The sequence below is a fragment of the Heteronotia binoei genome, chromosome 21 (genome assembly GCF_032191835.1).
Source record: "Heteronotia binoei isolate CCM8104 ecotype False Entrance Well chromosome 21, APGP_CSIRO_Hbin_v1, whole genome shotgun sequence".
Taxonomy (NCBI): domain Eukaryota; kingdom Metazoa; phylum Chordata; class Lepidosauria; order Squamata; family Gekkonidae; genus Heteronotia; species Heteronotia binoei.
The window spans coordinates 5578803-5598385 of record NC_083243.1 but is presented as its reverse complement, the minus strand read 5'-3'; the positions used below and the strand labels follow the sequence as shown (position 1 = coordinate 5598385).

The 19583-nt window shown below is 51.3% G+C and overlaps 1 protein-coding gene across 1 annotated transcript in view; it reads right to left on the bottom strand.

Annotated features, from left to right (window-relative positions):
* KLHDC2 (kelch domain containing 2) overlaps positions 1 to 18664 on the bottom strand; it is a 43085-nt gene extending 24421 nt beyond the window's left edge. Inside the window, 6 exon segments of the mRNA XM_060261548.1 lie at positions 128 to 228; positions 230 to 247; positions 1738 to 1855; positions 2002 to 2081; positions 7164 to 7339; positions 18574 to 18664. Coding sequence (XP_060117531.1) covers positions 128 to 228; positions 230 to 247; positions 1738 to 1855; positions 2002 to 2081; positions 7164 to 7319 — 473 coding nt within the window. The 5' untranslated portion in view covers positions 7320 to 7339; positions 18574 to 18664.
* Between the last annotated feature and the right edge of the window lie 919 nt (positions 18665 to 19583).

Genomic DNA, 19583 nt, shown 5'->3' with positions numbered 1-19583 from the left:
CGAGTGGCTGTTCTCACGACCAATCCCAGCTGCCGTGCTTTATTGAGCTGGGACAGCTGATCCTGCCAAGCGATTCTAGGGAAAGCGAGCTCGGCCCGCAGCAGTCCCGGCTTCAGTTCTTGCCGACTTACTTGTTTTATACACCCAAACGCCCAGCTTGTCCTTGGAGGAGGGCGGCACGCCCTGGCACTCCACCCGCACCCACTGCAGGACTTTATCGGTCGCTCGGGGAATTCAGCATGTAGAACTGCGAGGGAGGGAAGGAGAAAGGCGAGGTGGGACGTGAAGAATTGCAGATCGGGGTATAAGAGCGGCTCACAATCTCCTTTCCCTTCCTCCCCCCACAACAGACACCCTGTGAGGTGGGTGGAGCTGGAGAGGGCTCTCACAGCAGCTGCCCTTTCAAGGACAGTCTCAGAGCGGCTACCAATCTCCTATATTTTCTCCCCCCCACAGCAGACACTCTGTAAGGTGGCTAGGGCTGAGAGAGCTCTGACAGAACCTGCCCTTTCAAAGACAGCTCCTACTAGAGCTATGGTTGACCCAAGGCCATTCCAGCAGCTGCAAGTGGAGGAGTGGGGAATCAAACCCGGTTCTCCCAGATAAGAGTCCCGTGCACTTCATCACTGCACCAAACTGGGCTCTCAAGGCAAGTATTGCCGACTCAGATCGGCAGCTGCTCTCCAGGGTCTCAGGCTGAGGCCTTCTACATTAATTGCCAACAAGACCCTTTAACCATAGAGATGGGTTAAAGAGGGGAATGGATAAGCATCTGGAGCAGAGGTGCATCAGTGGTTATTAGTCAAAGCTCATTGTTGGAACTCTCTGTCTGGGGCAGTGATGCTCTGTATTCTTGGTGCTTGGGAGGGGCAACGGGATGATGACTTCTAATGTCCTGGCCCCACTGGTGGACCTCCTGATGGCACCTGGATTTTTTGGCTACTGTGTGACACAGAGTGTAGGACTGATGGGCCATTGCCCTGATCCAACATGGCTTCTCTTATGATCTTATGTCTGGGGCAGTGATGGTCTGTATTCTTGGTACTTGGGAGGGCACAGTGGAAGGGCTTTTAGCCCCACTGGTGGACCTCTTGATGGCACTTGGGGTTGTTGTTTTTATGGCCACTGTGTGAGACAGAGTGTTGGACTGGATGGCAATTGGCCTGATCCAACATAGCTTCTTTTATGTTCTTATGTTGGCCCTCCAGAGCAACTGACGTGGCCACTGTGTGAGACAGGAGGCTGACTAGATGGGCCCTCACTGGTCTGATCCAGCAGGGCTCTTCTTACATTTTTATGAAGGCCTTGGCCTCTCTGCCCTGTAGTTGGCCCTCCAGAGGAACTGGACTTGGCCACTGTGTGAGACAGGAGGCTGGACTAGATGGGCCCTCACTGGTCTGATCCAGCAGGGCTCTTCTGATGTTCTTCTCAGGGGAAGGCCGCAGCCTCTGTTCCCTGTTGTTGGCCCTCCAGAGGAACTGGCTGCCGACTGTGTGAGACAGGAGGCTGGACTGGATGGACCCTCACTGGTCTGACCCAGGAGGGCTCTCCTGATGCTCTTATGAGGGCCTCAGCCTCTCTGCGCCGTGGTTGGCCCTCCAGAGGAACTGGTTGGCCACAGTGCAGGACAGGATGCTGGACTAAGGGGACCACTGCTCTGTTCCAGCAGGGCTTTTCTTATGTTCTTATGAGGCCTGTTTGCACAGCGTTACTTTGCCCCACTGTCAAACGACTGACCTTATTGGTGTTGCCTCGTGCGTGGTGTCCTCCAAACAGGTACAGGACTCTGTCCACACAGACGGCACAGCTGCCCGACATGGAAGGAGGCACGTCTCCCGCCGTCCTGTGCTTTGTCCTGGCAAGAGAGTGTCAAAAAAAAAAGCTTTCGGTTAGAACGCGAGCCCATCCATTCCCGCTGCTTAAAAAGCCACATGGGCAGCCACTACCCGCATGCATTTCGGGGGCTATCAGGGTTTCTGGAAGTTCTCTCAAGCATCGTACCATCTTCCGGTTTCCATATTGTAGATCCAGATCTCATCTCTCGGCAAGTAGAAGTCATAAAAGCCCCTCACCTGGGCGTTCTGCAGCAGGGGGAGAAGGGGACAACGGTCACATCATCTCAGAGATAATGGTTTTAAAATATCCGAGGACGGGGGTGGCCAAACTGTGGATCGGGAGCCACACGTGGCTCTTTCACACATACTATGTGGCTCTCCAAGGCCCCCACTAACCCATAGGCCCGGATTGGAGAAGGCATTCACAGTTAATGTTGCTTTCTTTCTACCTTTCTCCACTCCCATCTATTGCCCGCCTTCCTGTCTTGCCACTCTCAGACATTTGACATTCATGTTTAGCGGCTCTTAAACACATGATGGTTTATTCTGTGTGGCTGTTACGTTAAGCAGATTTCGCTGCCCCTTGCCCTGGAATTTCACTTTATGCTGGCATAAGAACAGAAGAACATCAGAGAAGCCATCTTGGATCAGCCAATGGCCCCTCCAGTCCAACACTCCGTGTCACATAAGAGAAGCCCTGTTGGATCAGGCCAGTGGCCCCTCCAGTCCAACACTCTGTGTCACATAAGAACATAAGAGAAGCCCTGTTGGATCAGGCCAGTGGCCCATCCCAGTCCAACACTCTGTGTCACAGAAGAACCATAAGAGAAGCCATGTTGGATCAGGCCAATGGCCCCTCCAGTCCAACACTCTGTGTCACATAAGAACATAAGAGAAGCCCTGTTGGATCAGGCCAATGGCCTCTCCAGTCCAACACTCTGTGTCACAGAAGAACATAAGAGAAGCCATGTTGGATCAGGCCAATGGCCCCTCCAGTCCAACACTCTGTGTCACATAAGAACATAAGAGAAGCCCTGTTGGATCAGGCCAGTGGCCCATCCAGTCCAACACTCTGTGTCACAGAAGAACATAAGAGAAGCCATGTTGGATCAGGCCAATGGCCCCTCCAGTCCAACACTCTGTGTCACATAAGAACATAAGAGAAGCCCTGTTGGATCAGGCCAATGGCCTCTCCAGTCCAACACTCTGTGTCACAGAAGAACATAAGAGAAGCCATGTTGGATCAGGCCAATGGCCCCTCCAGTCCAACACTCTGTGTCACATAAGAACATAAGAGAAGCCATGTTGGATCAGGCCAATGGCCTCTCCAGTCCAACACTCTGTGTCACAGAAGAACATAAGAGAAGCCCTGTTGGATCAGGCCAGTGGCCCATCCAGTCCAACACTCTGTCACATAAGAACACAAGAGAAGCCCTGTTGGATCAGGCCAGTGGCCCACCCAGTCCTACAATCTGTGTCACATAAGAACATAAGAGAAGCCCTGTTGGATCAGGCCAGTGGCCCATCCAGTCCAACACTCTGTGTCACATAAGAGAAGCCCTGTTGGATTAGGCCAGTGGCCCACCCAGTCCTACAATCTGTGTCACATAAGAACACAAGAGAAGCCCTGTTGGATCAGCCCAGTGGCCCATCCAGTCCAACACTCTGTGTCACATAAGAGAAGCCCTGTTGGATTAGGCCAGTGGCCCACCCAGTCCTACAATCTGTGTCACATAAGAACATAAGAGAAGCCCTGTTGGATCAGGCCAGTGGCCCATCCAGTCCAACACTCTGTGTCACATAAGAATATAAGAGAAGCCCTGTTGGATCAGGCCAGTGGCCCCTCCAGTCCAACACTCTGTGTCACATAAGAGAAGCCATGTTGGATCAGGCCAATGGCCCATCCAGTCCTACACTCTGTGTCACATAAGAACATAAGAGAAGCCCTGTTGGATCAGGCCAGTGGCCCATCCAGTCCAACACTCTGTGCCACATAAGAATATAGGAGAAGCCCTGTTGGATCAGGCCAGTGGCCCATCCAGTCCAACACTCTGTGTCACATAAGAATATAAGAGAAGCCACATTGGATCAGGCCAATGGCCATCCAGTCCAACACTCTGTATCACATAAGAACATAAGAGAAGCCATGTTGGATCAGGCCAATGGCCCCTCCAGTCCAACACTCTATGTCACAGAAGAACATAAGAGAACCCATGTTGGATCAGGCCAATGGCCCCTCCAGTCCAACACTCTATGTCACATAAGAACATAAGAGAAGCCATGTTGGATCAGGCCAATGACCCATCCAGTCCAACACTCTGTGTCACATAAGAACATAAGAGAAGCCCTGTTGGATCAGGCCAATGGCCCCTCCAGTCCAACACTCTGTGTCACATAAGAATATAAGAGAAGCCCTGTTGGATCAGGCCAATGGCCCATCCAGTCCAACACTCTGTGTCACATAAGAATATAAGAGAAGCCATGTTGGATCAGGCCAATGGCCCCTCCAGTCCAACACTCTGTGTCACATAAGAACATAAGAGAAGCCATCTTGGATCAGGCCAATGGCCCCTCCAGTCCAACACTCTGTGTCACATAAGAGAAGCCATGTTGGATCAGGCCAGTGGCCCATCCAGTCCAACACTCTGTGTCACATAAGAACATAAGAGAAGCCATGTTGGATCAAGCCAGTGGCCCATGCAGTCCAACACTGTGTCACATAAGAACATAAGAGAAGCCATGATGGATCAGGCCAGTGGCACCTCCAGTCCAACACTCTGTGTAACATAAGAACATAAGAGAAGCCATATTGGATCAGGCCAATGGCTCCTCCAGCCCAACACTCTGTGTCACATAAGAACATAAGAGAAGCCATGTTGGATCAGGCCAATGGCCCCTCCAGTCCAACACTCTGTGTCATACAGTGGCCAATATATGTGTGTTTGTGTGTGTGTGTATGTACACACAAACACACATATATGTGTGGCTTATATCCACTGATGGACCTCTGCTTCATATTTTTATCCAATCCCCTCTTGAAGCTGGTTATGCTTGTAGCTGCCACCACTTCCTGTGGCAGTGAACTCCACATGTTAATCACCCTTTGGGTGAAGAAGGACTTCCTTTAATCTGTTTTAACCTGACTGCTCAGCGATTTCCTCGAATGCCCACGAGTTCTTGTATCGTGAGAAAGGGAGAAAAGGACTTCTCTCTCTACTTTCTCCATCCCATACATAATCTTGTCAACCTCTATCATGTCACCCCGCAGTCGACGTTTCTCCAAGCTAAAGAGCCCCAAGCATTTTAACCTTTCTTCATAGGGAAAGTGTTCCAAACCTTTAATCATTCTAGTTGCCCTTTTCTGCACTTTTTTTGGCAACTCAAAGAATCTCAAGTTATACACATATACACATATGCAAGTTATACACACATATTTGTTTAAAAGCATGACAACTCCGGCTGAAAAACTTGGAATGCATCAGTGAAATATTCCATTTCTGTTTGTTTCACCCAGATCCTCAACATTTGCACCAAATTCTAATTAAAAAACAAACAAAAAAACCCCAATGACCTCGCTTTGTATTCTCCCACCCAGAAAGCAGTTGGTGTCAAACTCATTTGTTATGAGGGCTGGTTCTGACATAAATGAGACCTTGTCGGGTCAGGCCATGTATGTACCTATTTAAGATCAGGTAGCAGTGATGCTCTGTACTCTTGGTGCTTGGGTGGAGGGTTCAGTGGGAGGACTTCTAGTGTCCTGCTCCACTGATAGACCTCCTGATGGCACCTGGTTTTTTTGGCCACTGTGTGACACAGAGTGTTGGACTGGGTGGGCCATTGGCCTGACCCAACATGGCTTCTCTTACGTTCTCTTAAACCAATTCCCCAAAACAAGAACATATGAAGCTGCCTTCTACTGAATCAGACCCTGGGTCCATCAAAGTGAGTCTTGTCTACACAGACTGGCAGCGGCTCTCCAGGGTCTCAAGCTGAGGTTTTTCACGCGTACTTGCCTGGACCCTTCTTAGTTGGAGAGGCCGGGGACTGAACCTGGGACCTTCTGCTTATCGAGCAGATGCTCTACCACTGAGCCACTGTCCCTCCCCAACTACTCTTCCCCTCAAGCCAATACAGGGGGACAGAAACAAAGAAGGGAAACAAACGCCACCTCCCAAATGTTGTTGGAATAAGGGTTTCTATGTGCCAAGCAGATGCTCTGCCACTAAGCTATGGCCCTTTCCCAATCCTGTGACTGTCCCAAGACAGAGCCAATTTGGTGTAGTGGTGAAGCGCACGGACTCTTATCTGGGAGAACCGGGTTTGATTCCCCACTTCACCACTTGCACCTGCTGGAATGGCCTCGGGTTAACCATAGCTCTGGCAGAGGTTGTCCTTGAAAGGGCAGCTTCTGTCAGAGCTCTCTCAGCCCCACCTGCCTCACAGGGTGTCTGTTGTGGAGGGGGGGGGAGAAGATATAGGAGATTATAGGAGATATAAAAGAGCCAGTTTGGTGTAGTGGTTAAGTGCATGGACTCTTATCTGGGAGAATCGGGTTTGATTCCCCACTCCTCCACTTGACCTGCTGGAATGGCCTTGGGTCAGTCAGAGCTCCCGCAGGAGTTACCCTTGAAAGGGCAGCTGCTGTGAGAGCCCTCTCAGCCCCACCTTCCTCACAGGGTGTCTGTTGTGGGGGGAGAAGATAAAGGAGATTGTGAGCCGCTCGGAGACTCTGAGAAGAAGATGATGATGATATTGGATTTATATCCTGCCCTCCACTCTGAAGAGTCTCAGAGCGGCTCACAATCTCTTTTATCTTCTCCCCCCGCAACAAGCACCCTGCGAGGTGGGTGGGGCTGGAGAGGGCTCTCACAGGAGCTGCCCTTTCAAGTACAGAGTCTCAGAGCGGCTCACAATCTCCTTTATCTTCCTCCCCCACAACAGACACCCTGTGAGGTGGGTGGGGCTCAGATAGTTCTCCCAGCAGCTGCCCTTTCAAGGACAACCTCTGCCAGAGCTATGGCTAACCCAAGGCCATTCCAGCAGCTGCAAGTGGAGGAGCAGGGAATCAAACCCGGTTCTCCCAGATAACAGTCCGCATACTTAACCACTGCACCAAACAGGCTCTGAGTCTCTGATTCCGAGAGAAGGGTGGGGTATAAATCTCCAGTCGTCCTCGCTGCCAAGAAAGGGTATCCTGTCAGCTACAGAACTGCTGGCCGGCCAGCCTCCTCCTTCTGGTGGAGCATCCTGCATCTTTGCCAGGCCTCTGCTCTGCGACTTCCCCTGCCTGCCCTCCAGCTGGAGAGGAGCCCGGGAAAGGCCTCCTACCTTATATCCTCCCCACACGAACATGCACTGGCCGTCGGTGACTGCGACGTGCCCGCTGCGTTCGGCGGGGCTGCTGTTCTCCAGCTGGTCAAACGTCTCCTCCTCGGGGACAGGGAGGTCCTCGTCCGCCTGCAAGTCCTCGTTGTCGTCTGCCATGCCAGTGCTGGAGTCTTGTGCTCTGGAGAGAAAGCAGGAGAAGATTTTTATCGATTTTTATTTTAGTGACTCTCCATTTATATCCCGCCCGTTCCAAACGGACTCGGGGCGGCTAACTGTCGTATAAAAACCCACATCTCAACTTCAAATATAAAACCGGAAGGCTTATAATTTAAAACCATTATATAATTTAAAACCATTATATAATTTAAAACCATTTAAAACAAAGCACTGGTGCTATACAGAGTATACAATTTATCTGTTGGTGGTCCTTCTGGTGGAGTTGCCCAGCGGCAGCCTTCTCCCCCCAGTTGTTATAGGCCTGCTTAAAAAGTTCCGTTTTACAAGCTCGGCGGAATTGGGAGAGGTCCCGCAGAGCTCTTATGGCCTCAGGGAGCACGTTCCACGGCACTGGTGCTGCCACTGAGAAGGCCCTGCCCCTGAGAAGGCTCTGGCCTTCCTTGGTCCGGAGATGGACAATAGATTTTTAGTTCCTGAATGCAGTGCTCTCTGGGGAACATATGGGGAAAGGCGGTCCCTTAGATAGACAGGTCCTCGGTGATGATTGGGATGATGATGATTGATGATGAAAACCATCGGAGCCAATCCGGCTAGCAGGAAGAAGCCCCTTCTTAGAATCATGGAGCTGGAAGGGGCCACAGAGGTCATCCAGTCCAACCCTCTGCTCAATGCAGGACCAGCCTAGAGCAGGGGGGTCAAACATGTGCCCCAGGGGCCGAATCAGGCCCCCGAGCAACTGGCTGTCATCTGCTTCATTCCCCCTCTCTCTTGCTTTGCGAGGCTTGCTCAATCTTACAGGAGCTACAGAGCAAAACCTCTGTTTTCTCCATTGGCTGAGGCTCTTCCCTTGGGAAGGAAGGGGGGGAAGGCAGACCTTGTTTTTCCAGGTTCTCTCAATCCCACAGCAGAGCTACTGAGTCAAGCCTCTCTTCTTTCTATCGGCTGAGGCTCCTCCCCCTCCTTGGGAAGGGAGGAAAGAGCCAGAACTTCCTTTGCCCAGTTCCCTGGATCCCATGGGAGAGATACAAAGAAAGCACCTTTAAGAGCAGCGAGTCCTAATCTTTTAAGTTCAATTGTGTTTGTCTGTGTCCATTATAAAGTTTTTATCTCTGTTACCTACTCTTAAATAAGTACACACATGGCCCAGTCTTAGAATCATGGAGCTGGAAGGGGGCCATAGAGGTCATCTAGTCCAACCCTCTGTGCAATGCAGGATCAGCCTAGAGAAGGGGTGTTAAACATGTGCCCCAGGGGCCAAATCAGGCCCCTGGAGGGCTCCTATCAGGCCCCCGAGCAACTGGCTGTCATCTGCTTCATTCCCCCTCTCTCTTGCTTTGCGAGGCTTGCTCAATCTTACAGGAGCTACAGAGCAAAACCTCAGTTTTTTCCATTGGCTGAGGCTCCTCCCTTGGGGAGAAAGGGAGGAAGGCAGAGCTCCCCATCTTAATCTGTTTTTTTGTTGTCAAGTAACAGCTGGTTTATGACAACCCCTAGTATGAGGTTTCCAAGACAAGAGACGTTCAGAGGGGATTTGCCTTTGCCTGCCTCTGTGTAGCAGCTCTGGTCTTCCTAGGCGGTCCCCATCCCAGTCAGCTTGCTTATGGCAACCCTAAAGCAAGGGTGTAAAACATGCAGTTCAGGGGCCAAATCAGGCCCCCAGAGGGCTCCAATCAGGCCCCAAGCAACTGGCTCTGGTCTGATTCCTTCTCCCTCTCTCTTGCTTCCTTCTGTATAACAGTTTGCTTTGCAAGGCTTGCTCAATCGCACAGGAGCTACAGAGCAAAACCTTAATTTTCTCCATTGGCTGAAGCTCCTCCCTTGGGAAGGAAGGGGGAAGGCAGAGCTTGTTTTTCCAGGCTCTCTCAATCCTACAGCAGAGCTACTGAGTCAAGCCTCTCTTCTTTCTATTGGCTGAGGCTCCCCCCCCTTCTGGTTCCCTGGGGAAGGAAGGAAAGAGCCCCAGCTTCCTTTGCCCAGTTCCCTGGATCCCTTGGGAGAAATACAAAGAAAGCACCTTTAAGAGCAGCGAGTCCTAATGTTTTAAGCATGTTTTAAGTTTAAATAAATAAATAAATTTATATATATATATATATATATATACACACACACACACACACACACACACACACATATATATATATATATATATATATATATATATATATATATACACACATATACATACATTCAATTGTGTTTGTCTGTGTCCTTTATAAAGTTTATATCTCTGCTACCTACTCTCAAATAAGTACACAAATGGCCCAGTCTTAGAATCATGGAGCTGGAATGGGCCGTAGAGGCCATCTAGTCGAACCCTCAGTACAATGCAGGATCAGCCTAGAGCACGGGTGTGAAACATGAACAAGGAAAGGGGGGGGGAACCCAACCCAATTTTACACTGTGAAATGGAGGGTGAAGCTTCCTATCCCTCAAGTCATAAAATGCACGTCATTCATTATAACACCTACACAGGTATGAATTCAAAACATAATGCCTGAATGCCAGACTGCTTAAATCGCCAACCACATAGAGCTTCACAAATTTGATGCATTTCTAATTACTACACTGACCATACGTGTCTCGGCCCCCAGGGCCGTCCTCAGCAGCCAATGAAAATATCAAAAGACCCACCTCCAGGGAAGGAATGGTAAAAAGCCAAGTGCTGCTTCTTGTATCCTGTGTGGTTACTTAATAAAATAAATAATATCTCCATAGTCCTGAGGAGGACTTCACCCACAAATCAGAACGTTACCATCTGGTTCTCTGGTGCAGAATATCAAGTATCCCTGGATGTGAGGTAACTCCATCAATATCCTTTCCCTTCCTTTTCCCCACAACAGACACTCTGTGAGGTGGGTGGGGCTGAGAGGGCTCTCACAGCAGCTGCCTTTTCAAGGACAACCTCTGCCAGAGCTATGGCTGACCCAAGGCCTTTCCAGCAGCTGCAAGTGGAGGACTGCAGAATCAAACCGGTTTTCCCAGATAAGAGAGCTCTGGCTGACCCAAGGCCATTCCAACAGCTGCAAGTGGAGGAGTGGGGAATCAAACCCAGTTCTCCCAAATAAGAGAGCTATGGCTGACCCAAGGCCATTCCAGCAGATGCAAGTGGAGGAGTGGGGAATCCAACCCGGTTCTCCCACATAAGAAGAAGAAGAAGAATTGCAGATTTATACCCCCCACCTTCTCTCTAAATCAGAGACTCAGAGTGGCTCACAGTCTCCGATATCTTCTCCCCCCACACCCTGCTTGCTCAATCTTACAGGAGCTACAGAGCAGGTGCAAGTGGAGGAGTAGGGAATCCAACCCGGTTCTCCCAGATAAGAGAGCTCTGGCTGACCCAAGGCCATTCCAGCAGCTGCAAGGGAAGGAGTGGGGAATCAAACCCGGTTCTCCCAGATAAGAGAGCTCTGGCTGACCCAAGGCCATTGCAGCAGATGCAAGTGGAGGAGTGGGGAATCCAACCCGGTTCTCCCAGATAAGAGAGCTACGGCTGACCCAAGGCCATTCCAGCAGCTGCAAGTGGAGGAGTGGGGAATCAAACCCGGTTCTCCCAGATAAGAGAGCTATGGCTGACCCAAGACCATTCCAGCAGCTGCAAGGGAAGGAGTGGGGAATCAAACCCGGTTCTCCCAGATAAGACAGCTATGGCTGACCCAAGGCCATTGCAGCAGATGCAAGTGGAGGAGTGGGGAATCCAACCCGGTTCTCCCAGAAAAGAGAGCTCTGGCTGACCCAAGGCCATTCCAGCAGCAGCAAGTGGAGGAGTGGGGAATCAAACCCGGTTCTCCCAGATAAGAGAGCTCTGGCTGACCCAAGGCCATTCCAGCAGCTGCAAGTGGAGGAGTGGAGAATCAAACCCGGTTCTCCCAGATAAGAGAGCTCTGGCTGACCCAAGGCCATTCCAGCAGCTGTAAGTGGAGGAGTGGGGAATCCAACCCGGTTCTTCCAGATAAGAGAGCTCTGGCTGACCCAAGGCCATTCCAGCAGCTGCAAGTGGAGGAGTGGGGAATCCAACCCGGTTCTCCCAGATAAGAGAGCTCTAGCTGACCCAAGGCCATTCCAGCAGCTGCAAGTGGAGGAGTGGGGAATCAAACCCGGTTCTCCCAGATAAGAGAGCTCTGGCTGACCCAAGGCCATTCCAGCAGCTGCAAGTGGAGGAGTGGGGAATCAAACCCGGTTCTCCCAGATAAGAGAGCTATGGCTGACCCAAGGCCATTCCAGCAGGTGCAAGTGGAGGAGTGGGGAATCAAACCCGGTTCTCCCAGATAAGAGAGCACTAACTGACCCAAGGCCATTCTAGCAGCTGTGAGTGGAGGAGTGGGGAATCAAACCCCATTCTCCCAGATAAGAGAGCTTTGGCTGACCCAAGGCCATTCCAGCAGCTGCAAGGGAGGGAGTGGGGAATCCAACCCTGTTCTCCCAGATAAGAGAGCTATGGCTGACCCAAGGCCATTGCAGCAGATGCAAGTGGAGGAGTGGGGAATCCAACCCGGTTCTCCCAGATAAGAGAGCTATGGCTGACCCAAGGCCATTCCAGCAGCTGCAAGTGGAGGAGTGGGGAATCCAAACCGGTTCTCCCAGATAAGAGAGCTCTGGCTGACCCAAGGCCATTCCAGCAGCTGCAAGTGGAGGAGTTGGGAATCAAACCCGGTTCTCCCAGATAAGAGAGCTCTGGCTGACCCAAGGCCATTCCAGCAGCTGCAAGTGGAGGAGTGGGGAATCAAACCCGGTTCTGCCAGATAAGAGAGCTCTGGCTGACCCAAGGCCATTCCAGCAGCTGTAAGTGGAGGAGTGGGGAATCCAACCCGGTTCTCCCAGATAAGAGAGCTCTGGTTGGCCCAAGGCCATTCCAGCAGCTGCAAGTGGAGGAGTGGGGAATCCAATCCGGTTCTACCAGATAAGAGAGCTCTGGCTGACCCAAGGCCATTCCAGCAGCTGCAAGTGGAGGAGTGGGGAATCAAACCCGGTTCTGCCAGATAAGAGAGCTCTGGCTGACCCAAGGCCATTCCAGCAGCTGTAAGTGGAGGAGTGGGGAATCCAACCCGGTTCTCCCAGATAAGAGAGCTCTGGTTGGCCCAAGGCCATTCCAGCAGCTGCAAGTGGAGGAGTGGGGAATCCAATCCGGTTCTACCAGATAAGAGAGCTCTGGCTGACCCAAGGCCATTCCAGCAGCTGCAAGTGGAGGAGTGGGGAATCAAACCCAATTCTCCCAGATAAGAGAGCTCTAACTGACCCAAGGCCATTCTAGCAGCTGCGAGTGCAGGAGTGGGGAATCAAACCCGGTTCTCCCAGATAAGAGAGCTATGGCTGACCCAAGGCCATTCCAGCAGGTGCAAGTGGAGGAGTGGGGAAACAAACCCGGTTCTCCCAGATAAGAGAGCTCTAACTGACCCAAGGCCATTCTAGCAGCTGTGAGTGGAGGAGTGGGGAATCAAACCCCATTCTCCCAGATAAGAGAGCTTTGGCTGACCCAAGGCCATTCCAGCAGCTGCAAGGGAGGGAATGGGGAATCAAACCCGGTTCTCCCAGATAAGAGAGCTATGGCTGACCCAAGGCCATTGCAGCAGATGCAAGTGAAGGAGTGGGGAATCCAACCCGGTTCTCCCAGATAAGAGAGCTCTGGCTGACCCAAGGCCATTCCAGCAGCTGCAAGTGGAGGAGTGGGGAATCCAACCCGGTTCTCCCAGATAAGAGAGCTATGGCTGACCCAAGGCCATTCCAGCAGCTGCAAGGGAAGGAGTGGGGAATCAAACCCGGTTCTCCCAGATAAGAGAGCTATGGCTGACCCAAGGCCATTGCAGCAGATGCAAGTGGAGGAGTGGGGAATCCAACCCGGTTCTCCCAGATAAGAGAGCTATGGCTGACCCAAGGCCATTCCAGCAGGTGCAAGTGGAGGAGTGGGGAATCAAACCCGGTTCTCCCAGGTAAGAGAGCTCTGGCTGACCCAAGGCCATTCCAGCAGCTGCAAGTGGAGTGGGGAATCAAACCCGGTTCTCCCAGATAAGAGAGCTATGGCTGACCCAAGGCCATTCCAGCAGCTGCAAGTGGAGGAGTGGGGAATCCAACCCGGTTCTCCCAGATAAGAGAGCTATGGCTGACCCAAGGCCATTCCAGCAGCTGCAAGTGGAGGAGTGGGGAATCCAACCCGGTTCTCCCAGATAAGAGAGCTCTGGCTGACCCAAGGCCATTCCAGCAGGTGCAAGTGGAGGAGTGGGGAATCAAACCCAATTCTCCCAGATAAGAGAGCTCTAACTGACCCAAGGCCATTCTAGCAGCTGCGAGTGGAGGAGTGGTTAATCAAACCCGGTTCTCCCAGATAAGAGAGCTCTGGCTGACCCAAGGCCATTCCAGCAGCTGCAAGTGGAGGAGTGGGGAATCAAACCCGGTTCTCCCAGATAAGAGAGCTATGGCTGACCCAAGGCCATTCCAGCAGGTGCAAGTGGAGGAGTGGGGAATCAAACCCGGTTCTCCCAGATAAGAGAGCTTTGCTGACCCAAGGCCATTCCAGCAGCTGCAAGTGGAGGAGTGGGGAAAAAAACCCAGTTCTCCCAGGTAAGAGTCCGCACACTTCACCATGACACCAAACTAGCTGAAAATCACATGATGTGTATACCCTTTAAATGGAAAGTGTGAATCAAGCTCCTCACTCTACCCGACAGAGCAGGAAAAACAAGATTCTTTCCGCAGCAGTCTCGCCCACGTCCAAAGCCTCATTAACGTCCTAATTGCTGTCCCAGAAAAGGCAGCCCTGCAGCCTCACGCCAGGGAAGGGGGAGGAGAAGGAGGAGGGCACCACAGAAGGGACAGAAGAGCTGCCTCTGGGCTACTTATTCCCATCCCAAGGACCACTTGAGCTTCTCGAGGACTCCAAAGAGCGGGATCCGGTGGTTTCCCCTCAATCCTAAACCTAAAGGCTTAGTCTGGTATAGTGGTTCATAGAATCCTAGAGTTGGAAGGGACCTTCAGGGTCATCTAGTCCAACCCCCTGCACAATGCAGGAAACTCACAAATACCTCCCCCTAAATTCACAGAATCCTCATTGCTGTCAGAGGACCATCTAGCCTCTGCTTCAAAACCTCCATGGAAGGAGAGCCCACCATCTCCAGAGGAAGCCTGTTCCACCGAGGAAACGCTCTAACGGTCAGGAATCATAGAATCATAAAGTTGGAAGGGACCTCCAAGGTCATCTAGTCCAACCCCCTGCACAATGCAGGAAACTCACAAACACCTCCCCCTCAATTCACAGGAATCCTCATTGCCTCCAAGGAAGGAGAGCCCACCACCTCCTGAGGAAGCCTGTTCCAGTGAGGAGGAACCGCTCCAACTGTCAGGAAGTTTTTCCTGATGTTTAGCTGAAAACTCTTTTGATTTAATTTCAAAAGACCCTAATCCATTTAACCCATCATAGAATCCTAGAGTTGGAAGAGACCTCCAGGGTCATCTAGTCCAACCCCCTGCACAATGCAGGAACCCACAAACACCTCCCCCTAAATTCACAGGATCTTCATTGCTGTCAGATGGCCATCTAGCCTCTGTTGAAAAACCTCCTGAAGAATCGTAGAATCCTAGAGTTGGAAGGGACCTCCAGGGTCATCGAGTCCAACCCCCTGAACAATGCAGGAAACCCACAAATACCTCCCCCTAAATTCAAAGGATCCTCATTGCTGTCAGCTGGCCCTCTAGCCTCCGTTTAAAAACCTCCAAGGAAGGAAAGCCCACCACCTCCCAAGGAAGCCTGTTCACTTCATCCACTATAGCAGGGGTAGCCAAAGTTGCTTAATGCAAGAGCCGCACAGAATAAACAGATGTTTGAGAGCCGCAAGACATGAATGTTAGATATTTGAGAGCTGCAAGACAGGAAGGAAAAGAGATGGGGAGAGAGAGGTGGGAAGCAAGCAACTCTGAACTTTAAATGCATTCTGCACGCCGTCAACTGGCTTGGCGAAGTGATTTAAAGAGACAAATGTCTTCTCCAAGCTGGCTGACGGGGCAGTGGGGGTTTGAAGAGCCACACAATACGTGTGAAAGAGCAACATGCGACTCTCGAGCCACGGTTTGGCCACCCCTGCACTCTAGTTTTTCTTTCCTAATTACCCCCATCCCCAGTCTTTACAGCTAACCTAATTTTTTTTTTTAAGGGGGGGGGGAGAAGCTCATTGTTTTCTGATGACTCTCTCAGGTTTGGGTGGGAAAAGCACTGAGCTGTTTGCCAAACACACACACACAATAAGCTGCTCGTCGGCTTCATCCCGTCTAGCCGGGAAGACAATGCCTACCGGCTATGTGTGGCTCTGCTCAGCTCTGTATGGCTTTGCTCACTGGGCCGGATTCCTCGTCTGACGAAGTGCGCCTAGAGAGCACACGAAAGCCGACGTTCTCAATAAAAATGGGTTGGTCTTAAAGGTGACACTTGACTCCTGCTTTGTTCAACGTTCTTCTGTTCCTGTCCGTGGAAATGATGAGGCTTCCAACAAAGGGAGCTCTGACTTTCAGAAGCTCATACCACCACCACCCCGGGGAAGTCCTGCAGGTCTCTCGAGTGCTTCTGGACACAAACATAAGCATCCTTCTGGAAACCTGAAACCCCCTCCGTTAACCCGCCGCAGAAGAAGAGGAAGAGGAGGAAGAAGAGGAAGATGATGATATTGGATTTATACCCCACCCTACACTCTGAATTTCAGAGTCTCAGAGTGGCTCACAATCTCCTTTACCTCCCTCCCCCCCACAACAGACACCCTGTGAGGTGGGTGGGGCTGAGAGAGCTCTCCCAGAAGCTGCCCTTTCAAGGACAGAGTCTCAGAGCGGCTCACAATCTCCTTTCCCTTCCTCCCCCACAACAGACACCCTGTGAGGTTGGTTGGGCTGAGAGGGCTCTCACAGCAGCTGCCCTTTCAAGGACAACCTCTGCCAGAGCTATGGCTGACCCAAGGCCATGCTAGCAGGTGCAAGGTGAGGAGTGGGGAATCAAACCCGGTTCTCCCAGATAAGAGTCCACACATTTAACCATGACACCAGACTGGCTCTCTTTGGAGAGCTGTGGCAGATGGCTGGCTTAGAGCAGGAGCATGGGAAGGCAAGCCTGCCCCACCCCACCCTCTAAGCAAAAGCTGTGCTCAGCCTTGCTATAGAAGGAGGGGGCAGAAAAACTTCATCCTGCCTCAGGCTATAGTGGAGGAGGAAGCATGTTTTTGAATATTTCTAGGGTTGAGAACTCCAGACCAGTGTTTCCTCTAAGCTGAGTTAGTGTGAGCTAGCTCATTTTTTTTTTTTTAGCCTTCAGTTCACACATTTTTGTCTCAGCTCAGGAACGATGGCCCCAGTTCAAACACATTTGTGCACTCGCTCACAACGTGAATGCCAGTAGCTCACAAAATAGAATGTTTGCTCACAAGCCTCCACAGCTTAGAGAGAACATTGCTCCAGACCAGGTGAGTTAGTGTGAGCCAGGTCACAGATTTTTAGCCTCCAGCTCACACATTTTTGGCTTAGCTCAGGAAGGATGGCCCCAGAGCACACTAATTCATGCCGCAGCTCACAGCTTTAAGGCCAGTCGCTCGCAAAGTAGAATCTCTGCTCACAAGACTCCGCAGCTTAGAGGGAACATTGCTCCAGACTAGAGAATTCCTAGAGATTTGGGATGGAGCTTGGGGAAGGGAAGGAGTTCAGCATGGAAGTGACACCCCCCCCAAAAAAAAAAAATAGCCATTTCCTCCAAAGAAATTGATCTCTGTTGTCCAGAGAGCAACTGTAATTCTGGGAGATCTGAGAGGGGTGACATGATAGAGGTTTACAAGATTCTGTGGGATAGAGAAGGCACAGAAAGAAGTCCTTTTCTCCCTTTCTCACAATACAAGAACTCGTGGACATTCAATGAAACTACTGAGCAGTTGGGTTAGAACGGATAAAAGGAAGTCCTTCTTCACCCGAAGGGTGATTAACATATGGAATTCACTGCCACAGGAGGTGGTGGCGGCTGCAAGCATAGCTATCTTCAAGAGAGGGCTGGATAAGCATATGGAGCAGAGGTCCATCAGTGGCTATTAGCCACAGCATATTATTGGATCTGTCTGGGGCAGCGATGCTCTGCATCCTTGGTGCTTGGGGGGGGGGGGGGAACAGTGGGAGAGCATCTAGCCCCACTGGTGGATCTCCTGATGGCACCTGGTTTTTTTGGCTACTGTGTGACACAGAGTGTTGGACTGGATGGGCCAGTGGCCTGATCCAACATGGCTGTTCTTATGTCTTGGGCAGTGATGCTCTGTATTCTAGGTGCTTGGCAGGGCATACTGGGAGGGCTCCTAGTGTCCTGGTCCCACTGATGGACCTCCTGATGGCACTTCTTTTTTTTTTGCCACTGTGTGACCTAGAATGTTGGACTGGATGGGCCATTGGCCTGATCCAACATGGCTGTTCTTATGTCTGGGGCAAAGATGCTTGGGGAACACAGTGGGAGAGTTTCTAGTCTCGTGGGCCCACTGATGGACCTCCTGATGGCACCTGGTTATTTTGGCCACTGTGTGACACAGAGTGTTGGACTGGGTGGGCCATTGCCCTGATCCAACATGGCTTCTCTTATATTCTTATGTCTGGGGCAGGGATGCTGTGTATCCTTGGTGCTTGGGGGAGCAGCAGTGGGAGGACTTCTAGTGTCCTGCCCCACTGCTGGAGCTCCTGACGGCACCTGGGTTTTTTGGCCACTGTGTGACCCAGAGTGTTGGACAGGTTGGGCCATTTGCCTGATCCAACATGGCTTCTCTTATGTTCTTGTATCTGGGGCAGTGATGCTCTGTATTCTTGGTGCTTGAGGGGGCAGCAGTGGGAGGGCTTCTAGTGTCCTGGCCCTACTGGTGGACCTCTTAATGGCACCTGGGTTTTTGGTCACTGTGTGACCCAGAGTGTTGGACTGGGTGGCCCATTGGCCTGACTCAACGTAGCTTCTCTTATGTTCTCCAGGCCCCACCTGGAGGTTGGCAACTACAGAACGCGCCCGTCAGGGCCTTGGTGGAGGGGGCCCCTCTCTGCAAACAGAAATCAATACTCTTCCCACCCCCACGCCCTTTGCAATTTTGGATAACGGGAAAACATTTTAAAATGCCCTCCCTCCCCGCTACACAATACTTGGGGGGAGAAGAGGGTGAAGCCCCGCAGGAGGGGGGGAGAAAGCCCAAGGGGGGCACAAGCCACAGCCAGGGGGTATCCATGGAAACAAAGCCCCCCCTCCCCATCCACTCACCTTAACCGAGCCTCTCAACTGTCAACATCCGCCGCCGGCCGGATATCCGGCTCGCCCTTGCTCTCGGGGCGGAAGTCCCGCCTCCTCGGGAGCCTGGGAAGCCAGACGGTCCGGAGATGACGCGCTGGGGTTGAGGAGCTGCGCGTCGCCCCAGGGGGATTGGAGAGAGATTTTTTTTTCCCCCTTTGCATTTGAATGTCTGCACTTTGCAAAGGCAAATATGGCATGCAATGGAGCAATGGGACGGGGGTGATCCAAATGCGTGGTTTAGTTGCGCGTGTGCTGTTTTTGCATTGTGTAGCGAACGCAGGGAGGCTATGAAAGGACTTAACACAATTGATTGCAGCCTGGGCTATGAAGAGATGGATAATTGGGATGCAGATGATGGGGTAGCACCGGGCAAAATGCTTCACAAAGTTAATAAATTGGGTAAATTGTTACGGACTTGTGCAAGACGCCTGTATGTATGGTTTGCTGTTGGTTCCTGCTGTGTGCTTTTTGTCTCATTGAATGTGTGATGGTAATTATTTGCGTTGCTTCCGTTCTGCTTTTGTAATTCTGATGGGTTGTGCAGCCCTAATCCTGCTGCACTGTTTATTGAACCCTCCATCCTGTTTATACGATGACAAGATTATGTCTGGGATGGAGAAAGTAGAGAAAGAAGTAGTTTTCTCCCTTTTTCACAATACAAGAACTCGTGGGCATTCGATGAAATTGCTGAGCAGTCGGGTTAGAACGCATAAAAGGAAGTACTTCTTCACCCAAAAGGTGAATAACATGTGGAACTCACTGCCACAGGAGGTGGCGGCGGCAGCTACTAGCATAGTCACCTTCAATAGGGGGTTACATAAAAATATGGAGCAGAGGTCCATCAGTGGCTATTAGCCACAGTATATATATGTGTGTGTGTTTGTATGCACACACACATATATTGACCACTGTGTGACGCAGAGTATTGGACTGAATGGGCCATTGGTCTGATCCAACATGGCTTCTCTTCTGTTCTTACG